This window comes from Natrix helvetica (genome assembly GCF_964273705.1).
Source record: "Natrix helvetica genome assembly, chromosome: Z".
Lineage (NCBI taxonomy): Eukaryota > Metazoa > Chordata > Lepidosauria > Squamata > Natricidae > Natrix > Natrix helvetica.
Genome location: NC_138554.1, coordinates 2834863 through 2844862, shown reverse-complemented (window position 1 = coordinate 2844862; position 10000 = coordinate 2834863). Strand labels below are relative to the sequence as shown.

Below are 10000 nucleotides of genomic sequence, written 5' to 3'. Positions count from 1 at the left end.
AACTCCTTTTTATACAGTCAGAAACATCATAAAATAACAACACCCTGGTGTTACAATATTCCTCACTAGCGGTTATCAGCCTTATCTCTTTCATCTGTTCTCACGATTAGCCATTTGGAAGGGAAGGGAACAGATCAAAGGTGAGGCATATGTTTTGACAAACACCAGGTACTTTACAGACCCCGCATAACAGCATTTTTCCTTAGAAAATACAAATTTAAGGGTCTTACCTGGCATATTTGTGTTACAACTACAAAAAGGCATAACGTGCATTGCAGGAAACAAAAATTCACAGCATGCAAGTATACAAAGGCATCATCTAATATAGTCTTATTTTGTGTATCCTTATTACTATTCCCCTTCAAGTTCAACGGAAAAACCAGCAAAGAAAAACGTGCCTGAAGCAACGCTTTTAAATAGGGGAACAAAACCTCAAACTTGTCTATGGAGATTCTCAAGCATCCCACTGAGTTGTCTCAAAAGTGCTTTTTCAAAAGACAACGGCAATTTCCCCCCCTTTTTCTTCTCTTCCTGAGGAGGAAAAAAACACCAGTCGAGTTGGCTTTTTGAAAAAGCACCTTTGAGACCCGCTCAGCCATAAATTCTTTTTTTGAGAATTTCCTACCTCTGAAAAAAAATATTCTAGTTCATATTTCAGCTAGCGCCTATTAGCTCTATCTTCGGTGGAGTTCAAATTGTCAAGCATTCATTGGATAGCCGTTTAAATTCCCGCTAACCAATACACGTGCGACTCTCCACAGCGCAGCCAATAGGAACGTTTCTTCCTTAGCCAATAGAAACACGCCGTTTAAAAAAAACAACCGCGCGGCACCATTCCTCCCGCAGCCAATAGCCAAGTAGACATCCGAAGACCTCATTTGCATAAAGCTCTTATAAATACGAGCGTACGGGACTCGCAGGCATCAGTGCGATATCTCCGTTGGTAACGTGTGTTGTCAAGATGCCCGAGCCCGCGAAATCCGCGCCGGTGCCCAAGAAGGGGTCGAAGAAGGCCATCACCAAGACGCAGAAAAAAGGTGACAAGAAGCGCAGGAAGAGCCGTAAGGAGAGCTACTCCATCTACGTCTACAAGGTCCTCAAGCAGGTCCACCCCGACACCGGCATCTCCTCCAAGGCCATGAGCATCATGAACTCCTTCGTCAACGACATCTTCGAGCGCATCGCGGCCGAGGCTTCCCGCCTGGCTCACTACAACAAGCGTTCCACCATCACTTCCCGCGAGATCCAGACGGCCGTCCGCCTCCTACTGCCCGGAGAGCTGGCCAAGCACGCCGTATCCGAGGGCACTAAGGCCGTCACCAAGTACACCAGCTCCAAGTAGACCACCGGCTACTTTGGACTGGACCGCAGGGAAGACTTAACCCGCCAACCAACCCCCAAAAGGCTCTTTTAAGAGCCGCTCACTTCCTTCTGAAAGGGCTGCAAGAGCGTTATAATCCATTCTTTTAGATTTGTCTCTTACAGTTGTTATTCCATTTAATAGGTTGTAATATAGTTTGGGTTGCTTTATTTACCATCCCTTCCTGATAACACCACCTGATTTTCCCTTTCTTTAGTCCCTCCCGCCTTTCTCTACTTAATCTTCCTCGCTCTTAGAAACTAAATTTTTAATCGTGTGAGAGAACTGCGGAGTTTTTGGGAAGGGGGGTGTTAAATACCTTTCAACGTTAAAACAGCATGTTATAAACCCTCAAGCGAGGGGAATGTGAGAAAAATGTACATTTAAACACAGCACAGTACTTGGGACAAAGATCTGCATGAGGGGCGATTGGGGTAGATTTTATTTTATTTTATTACATATCCTATTTTACCCTCATTTTAAATTGTTCGTATAGGAATTTATTGATGTGCTTAAACCTTGCACTTTGATATGGCTAAATAAAGCTTGTCACAAACGATTGTCGCTTTAGTTCCAGCACTTTTTTGGACTATTTGATGGCTCTTAAAAGAGCCTTTTGTAAAAAAAAAATACGTTCTTTACGCGCGCTCTCCGCGGATGCGTCGGGCCAGCTGGATGTCCTTGGGCATGATGGTGACTCGCTTGGCGTGGATGGCGCACAGGTTGGTGTCCTCGAAAAGCCCCACGAGGTAAGCCTCGCTGGCCTCCTGCAGAGCCATGACGGCCGAGCTTTGGAAGCGAAGATCGGTCTTGAAGTCCTGCGCGATCTCGCGTACCAAGCGCTGGAAGGGCAGCTTGCGGATGAGCAGCTCCGTCGACTTCTGGTAGCGGCGGATCTCCCTCAGGGCGACGGTGCCCGGGCGGTAGCGGTGAGGCTTCTTCACGCCGCCGGTGGCCGGAGCGCTCTTCCTCGCCGCCTTGGTGGCCAGCTGCTTGCGGGGCGCCTTCCCGCCGGTGGACTTGCGAGCGGTCTGCTTGGTACGAGCCATTTCGCCGCGAAGAAAGAAGACAACTAAGGAACACACAAGCCGCCAAGAGAAGAATTGAAAAGAAACCGCCGCCGGCGCGCTATTTATACACTGCTTCCTTGGTTTTGATTGGCTGTCATTTTCAGCCAATCACGTGCTGAATTTAAATCTTCCGCGCGCTGCGGGGGCTCTTACGGAAACGCGACTTCGCTGTTTTATAGCCGTTTTTCCGAGATAAAGGATAAATGGGCAACAATTAAAACTCTTTTAATGAATTGCCCAATTAATCAGCATAAATCAAGATTCCATTCCCAGTAGGTTAAGAGTTTAATTTCTAGGAGGGGAAAAAAGAAATCACCGTTTTTTTTAGTGTAATGTTTCCTAAAAGTAAAAAAAAAAAAATCCCCGTCAGAAAAATAATTTTGTTTAAACGTTCTCGTTGGCTGGTGCCCTTCTGCACTCGGAGGAAGTAAATAGGGCGGACTTGTGCCCAGTTGGAAACGAAGGGCTATTAAACGGGGTAGGTTGACACCCAAGTATGTCAGATCATGGGGATTTAAAAAAAAGAACAGAAAATGTTGCAGGGGGGACGGTGGGGGGGGGCGGCGCTGCCCAGCGATTGCAATCCTTTCTCACCTTTGAATCACCAGTTTGTTCTCTTGCCAGGATACCAATCTACTAATATAATCCATATGATCCATATGCTAATATAACTATGCTATGAAGAATACCACAATAATATAACTATATAACTATATTATATAGCTAGTATGTAGCATATAGTATAATCTCTATATGTGTGTGTGTATAACTACGGTATTAGTAATCTATATTATATCACTAGTACAGTATGTATGTATATACACACACAAACACACTATACTATATGCCACATATACTAGGTAGCTGTATAATATGCAGTACTAATATAGTCATACACATATAGAGAGATTATATGCCACATACTAGCTATATAATATGCAGTACTAATATAGCTATACACACACACATATAGAGATTATACTATATGCTACATACTAGCTATATAATATGCAGAATTAATACACACACAGAGAGAGAGATTATAATACTATGTGCTACATACTAGCTATATAATATGCAGAATTAATATACAGAGAGAGAGAGAGAGAGAGATTATACTATATGCCACATCCTAGCTATATAATATAGAGTACTAATACCGTAGTTATACACACACACATAGAGAGATTATACTATATGCTACATACTAGCTATATAATATGCAGAATTAATGCACACACACACATAGAGAGATTATACTATATGCTACATACTAGCTATATAATATGCAGAATTAATATACACGAGAGAGAGAGATTATACTATATGCCACATCCTAGCTATATGCCTATGCACGCATGCACAGAGAGAGAGAGAAAGAGAGAAAGTATAACTATAGTGGTATAATACGCAGTACTAATAGTCTACTATATTATATATTATAGTAGACTATATTAGTACTGCATATGACAGTATATACTCATAGTACAGTATAGAATACCATATAATATCGTATGTAATTAGTACGTAATATAATTATGTTGTAGTATACGAACGAGGCTAATCTAATCAAAGCAAGAAATACATTAAAAGGAAAACCTTCCAGGATGAGAACTTGCCGGGGTCTTCAGCAAGTGATTCCCCCCCCCCCCCCCCCCCCCCACATCTCGGATATCTAAGAAACCTCCCTGTGGTGGGGAAAAAGTTAGGTTTTTTCCCCATTCATGCGAGATTCGCCTTCAATGACGTCATTCGGACCTGGGGGCGTGGCTTCTGGCGCCCATTCATTTCATGGGGTAGGGGGGGCTCGTTATTCATCGCCCGAAGCGACATTTCCTCTCAATGGCCGCTGCTTCATCTTTCCAAATACCCAAACAACATATGTTTCTTTATTTAAAAAGTTTGCCATCTCCCCGTCGGGGAATCGAACCCCGGTCTCCCGCGTGACAGGCGGGGATACTTACCACTATACTAACGAGGAGAACGCTGAAATATCTGCTTCACCTGCCTCCTTTTAAGACGCCGGAAGAGAAACGAATGAATAGAATTATTCTTCCTCTTGTTATTATCATCATCATTCTCCAAATATCTTCTAGGGGTATCTTGAGCAACAGCAAGGAAGATATTTGTCTTCTTTGACTGTCTTCTCTATTTTGCTATCCAAGCCTGCATTTCCCATCCAAAATACTGATTTTCCTTCATTGTTTGGAGTTTGCCTTCAAATAAAGAGATTTATTGATTTTTGTTTTCCTTGCGTGAGCAGAAAGGAAATCTCCAGAGCTACTTAGGCACCTCTGGGGTTAAATTGCCGTGAGATCTGGGGTCTTGCATGGTCCCAGTAGACGAATGACTTAAAATGGGACTAAAAAAAGAGATCGAATTGGTCTTGCATGGTCCCAGTAGACGAATGACTTAAAATGGGATTTAAAAAAAGAAATCGAATTGGTTTATTATTACTTATTATAAATATGGTTTATTATTTTTCAGGGAACCTCAAGAAGAATAAATCCTCAGGGTTTGAAGTCTTTTATGTAAGTAGCTGGAAGGAAGTCTTTAAAACCACAGTAAAAGCATCTGAACTTTTTTTTTTAAGTGCCTTTCCCAAGTCACCAGACCAATGCCTCATGGGTCTAATCAGATTGGGCCAAATGAAGGTAAATTCTATTCTGTTTCAGCTCTCTAATTTCCTCGACTTCATTTAGTGACCATTCAAAGTTACAACGGCACTCCAAAAAGTAACTAAGCACCATTTTGCACACAACCATAGAGGCACCGCCTTGCACATGACGCTGGACAAGTGTCTCGTATTTACGACGGTCGCAGCGTTCTGGGAGGTCACGTCATTCCCCTTTTGCAAACCCTTCTGAGCAGCACAGTCAAATGGGGAAGCTGGATTCGCTTAACAACCATGTGACCAATTTAACAACTGCAGTGACTCACTTAACAACCGTGGCAAGAAAGGTTGAAGAATGGGGCCGAACTCAACAGAATAACAAGTGTTGGAAGTGGACCTTGGAGATCTTCTAGTCCAAATCCCTGCTCAGGCAGACAGGAAACCCCATATATACCATTTCTTAAGGTTAAGTTTATTAGATTTATAGACCGCCCCCTCTCCCCAAAGGGACTTAACCAACGTCTCACATAACAGATGCTTCACTTAGCAACAGAATCATTGGGCTCAATTGTGGTTGCAACTCAAGATTTACTGGCGTAGCAATATAATAATCTATAACTATAAAAATGGCTGTGTGTCTATATTCCAGCATAACTCTGGAATGCCTGGAGCAATTTCAACCAAATTTGGTACACAGATGACTGGAAACAAATACTGTGGGGGTAAGACACCCCTACCCCTTCCCCCGGGTGTGTGTTCTGCTAAGATACAGCCTGTTGTGCCTTAAAGTGGCTTCTACTGTACAGCGCAGTAGAGTTCGGCTTCACAGTACTCCACCAGGGGGCTCCCTCTGGTAAGGGGGAAAATCCAAAATTAGAAATTACATTTGGTCCAGATATTTCCCCCCTATAAATAAATACCTGGGCAACGCAGTGTTATCAACTAAGTAGCACTATAAAACCAGTCTATTTTCCAGGAGACTTCAGAGGAAAAGTTCCTGATCTAAGGAGCCTGAAACATTGTTATTCTCAAGACTCTGTCAACTGTATCCTCTTCTTTTTTTTTCAGCCACTATCCAAGTCTTGTTGGAAACAGCGTTGGTCTGGTCAGAATAAACGTATTCGGTGCTAAGGGCTTACGCCAAAATGCTCTGCTTCTGAAAAAATGTTTCATTTGCAATAAATATCGACTCTACCCCAGGACTGATAGACTGATCTTCTTCATGTTTGTTAACTTGAATAGAATAGAGTGGAAAGGGACCTTGGAGGTCTGGTAGTCCAACCCCCTGCTCAAGCGGAAGCTGTATACCATCTCAGATAAATGACCCTCTAGTGTCTCTTCTAGTCTCCAGTGGTAGAGCGGCCACAACTTCTGGTGGCAAGCTGTTCCACTGGTTAATTGTCCTCCCTGTTAGGAAGTTTCTCCTTAATTCCAGGTTGCTTCTCTCCTCGATTAGTTGCTTCTTCTCTTGCCTTCTGATGTTTTAGAAAATAATGTGACCCCCTCCTCTTCTTTGTGCCACCACCTCAAATACCGGAACGCTGCTATCATATCCCTAGTCCTACTTTTCTCTATACTGGCCAAACCCAAATCCTGCAACCTAAATTCATATAATTTAGACTCCAGGCCTTTAATCATCTTTGCGCTTTTTACAAAAGTCTCAACATCTTTTTTTCCCCCCAATATGATGACAAAAACTGGATGCTGGTGTGGCTTTACTAAGGCTTTACAAAGCAGTACTAATCCTTCACCTGATTTTGATTCTATGCCTCTTAATACAACCCAGGATCGTATTAGCTTTTTTTTTTTTTTTTGGCTGCTGGCTCAAAGTGACTATCAAGTATCATCAAGGAGAGACGAGCCAGAAATCTTTCTTTCCTCTCCTCTAGGATGGGTACCATTCAGACAACCGTCTTCATCACCTACTTGGTACTAAGAGCCGCGGGAAAGAGCGTCTGCATTTTCAAAAGAAAAACAAGAGTTTGCCATTCATTTTTGCCAGCAGAAAAAAAGCAATCGTCTTTTTTTTCCCCTTTTTTGCTAAAATCGTTTCAACATCAGGACGCTGAAAACACCCATCCTCCCTCCCCGTCGATCCCACCTGAAATGGGTTTCGAACGTTGAATTCAACGCGTGTTTCAAAAACCCAAACTCGCCAAAGTTTTTTTTTTTTTTTGAAGGAGCATTGCGAAGGCCAAAGCCGCTTCCAAAACGGACCAATCAGAGCGCGACCTCTGCTATAAATAACAGGTGCCGCGACTCCGCAGCTTCAGTTGAAGTTCGACCGGCGTGGGTGAAGGTCGCGCTTTCGGGATGGCTGAGGTAGCCCCGGCTCCGGCGAAGAAAGCGGCGGGCGCTGTCAAGGCGCGGAAGCCAGCCGGCTCCAGCGTGACGGAGCTACTGATGCAGGCGGTGACGGCCTCCAAGGAGCGCGGCGGCATCTCCTTGGCCGCGCTGAAGAAGTCCCTGGCGGCGTCGGGCTACGACGTGGAGAAGAACAACAGCCGCGTCAAGCTAGTCCTAAAGAGCCTGGTGGCGAAGGGGACGCTGCTGCAGACGAAAGGCACGGGAGCCTCGGGCTCCTTCAAGCTCAACAAGAAGCAGGCCGACCCCAAGGACAAGGCGGCTCGCAAGAAGCAGCAGCCGGCGAGAGCCAAGAGCGCCAAGAAGCCCACCGGCGGCACCGCCGCCAAGAAGGCGAAAAAGGCTCCGGTTGCCGCCGGGGCGAAGAAACCCGTTAAAAAGGCGGTCAAGAAACCCACCCCGGTGGTGGCCAAAAAGCCCAAAGCAAAGGCGAAAAGTCCCGCTAAGCCCCTGAAGGCGAAGGCCAAAGCGAAACCGAAGGCCGCCACGAAAGCCAAAGCCGCCCCTAAAAAGAAGTGAAACCTCGGGCGGCTTCGCTTTCAACCCAACGGCTCTTTTAAGAGCCACCCAAATGGTCTTGGGGAAAAGAGTGGAGCATTTGCGGACCGGTGTGAAAACTTAGGTACTCCCTTCAGTTTGTTTTGGAGGGGAGTCTCGCCCGGCGGAAACCACGGCAAGGTAGCGTGGCCGAGCGGTCTAAGGCGCTGGATTAAGGCTCCAGTCTCTTCGGGGGCGTGGGTTCGAATCCCACCGCTGCCAAGAATCCTTTTTATTTATTTAGCCTTCCCCCCGCACGCATCTTCGCTTCACTTTTGATTTGTACACCTAATAGGGCTTTGGGAGAATAAAAGTGAAGTGCACTTACTCTACATCTTAAAACTCGAAAAAGGAGACACGCCCCCCTCCCTTATTTTCAGGACAGCAGCAAATTCGAGAGTCTTATCCAAAGCAATAGGAAGCCTCAACTTCCAACCCAAAGCAAAATGAAACGGACGTTCTCCCGTACCCAACCACCGACGAGGGTGGGATTCGAACCCACGCGTGCAGAGCACAATGGATTAGCAGTCCATCGCCTTAACCACTCGGCCACCTCGTCGCCTGCCAGTCGGAGCCTTGCGGTTTTCTCCAGCCCCAAATTAACACGTGGAAAAGGGGGAAAAAAACCACAACATTCTCACTTGATGTTTATTCAATGTGCATTAAACGTGTATTAAAATGGAACGATTGCCTGCTGTTTCTAAGTGTCTCTTTTTCCACCCAGTATTATTTCGGAATTTGGTTTTAAAGCAAGAATGGGGGTTGGCTGCTCCTGACTGTTTTAACTCCTTAATCTTCTTATCTAATATTTCTTTACTTCTGGGCACTTCCACCACATGTGCTAATACAGGGGTGTCCAAACTTGAGAACTTTAAGACTTGTGGACTTCAACTCCCAGAATTCCCCAGCCAGCATGGCTGGCTAGGGAATTCTGGGAGTTGAAGTCCACAAGTCTTAAAGTTCTCAAGTTTGGACACCCCTGTGCTAATACGTTCCCTGCTTCTGTTTACATTTCCAACATTCCCGGTTATCTGTTTGGAAAACATTTTTGCGAATTTTGCTGGGGGGGGGGGGATAAATACCAACGATATAACATTTTATATACATACAACGACGTAAATTGTTTCAACTCCTACCCTCAAAAAACGACACTGCACTCCAGAACAACTAGATAGAGAACAGTCCTTCCCCCCACCCACGCCATCACTCTGCTAAATAAATAATTCCCTCACTGCTGTCAAATTATTCACTAAGGCTGCATTACTATTAATATTAATCTTCTCATCAGTGCGATCACCCATCTCCTCCCACTTAGGACTGCGGGACTGTGATTTTGTTGCTTGTATCCTTTATGATTTATATTGATATTGATTGTTTCCTGGTTACTTATTTGTACCCTGTGACTATCAGTAAGTGCTGTACTTTATGATTCTTGACAAATGTATCTTGTCTTTTTATGTACACTTGAGAGCATATGCACCAAAGACAATCACTCTTGGCCAATAAAGAATTCCATTCTATTCCATTCCATTCTATTCTATTCCATTCCATTCCATTCCCTATTCTATTCCATTCTATTCTATTCCATTCCATTCCCTATTCCATTCCATTCCATTCCCTATTCTATTCTATTCTATTCTACAAAGTGGCTAGAGGACATAACCAAACAACAAATAACAGTTAAAACTGGAGGTTAGGCATTCTAACAGGAAATTACAATTTTTTAAAAAAAATCCAATATACAATTCCTACACATAATAACAGCGGCCAGAATTGTTTACACGCAAAATTGGAAAAAGGAAAATATACCTCTTGGTGGAATGGTGACAAAGGAAGTACTAGAATGTGCTGAGATGGATAGGCTGACAATGGAAATAAAAGATAGGGAAGAAACTGAATATTATTTGATTTGGAATATATGGTACCACCGGTTAGAGAATAGAAGCAAAGATTAAGGAATCATTAAAGGAAGATGAAAGAATGGGTAATGTTAAAGTATAAATAGAATAGAATAGAATAGAATAGAATAGAATAGAATAGAATAGAATAGAATAG

The 10000-nt window shown here is 43.9% G+C and overlaps 3 protein-coding genes across 3 annotated transcripts; 2 read left to right on the top strand and 1 right to left on the bottom strand.

Annotated features, from left to right (window-relative positions):
- Window positions 1–935: 935 nt before the first annotated feature.
- LOC309401045 (histone H2B 5-like) lies at window positions 936–1422 on the top strand. Its single transcript, XM_081969985.1, has one exon. It carries the CDS (start codon window positions 962–964, stop codon window positions 1340–1342), a length of 381 nt encoding a protein of 126 aa, XP_081826111.1. The 5' UTR covers window positions 936–961; the 3' UTR covers window positions 1343–1422.
- A 530-nt stretch (window positions 1423–1952) lies between these two features.
- LOC309401044 (histone H3.2) lies at window positions 1953–2472 on the bottom strand. The gene has a single exon (XM_081969984.1). The coding sequence runs from the start codon at window positions 2407–2409 to the stop codon at window positions 1999–2001; it is 411 nt and encodes a 136-aa protein (XP_081826110.1). The 5' UTR covers window positions 2410–2472; the 3' UTR covers window positions 1953–1998.
- A 4856-nt stretch (window positions 2473–7328) lies between these two features.
- LOC309382275 (histone H1.01-like) lies at window positions 7329–7981 on the top strand. Its single transcript, XM_081933876.1, has one exon. It carries the CDS (start codon window positions 7358–7360, stop codon window positions 7925–7927), a length of 570 nt encoding a protein of 189 aa, XP_081790002.1. The 5' UTR covers window positions 7329–7357; the 3' UTR covers window positions 7928–7981.
- The last annotated feature ends 2019 nt before the right edge of the window (window positions 7982–10000 follow it).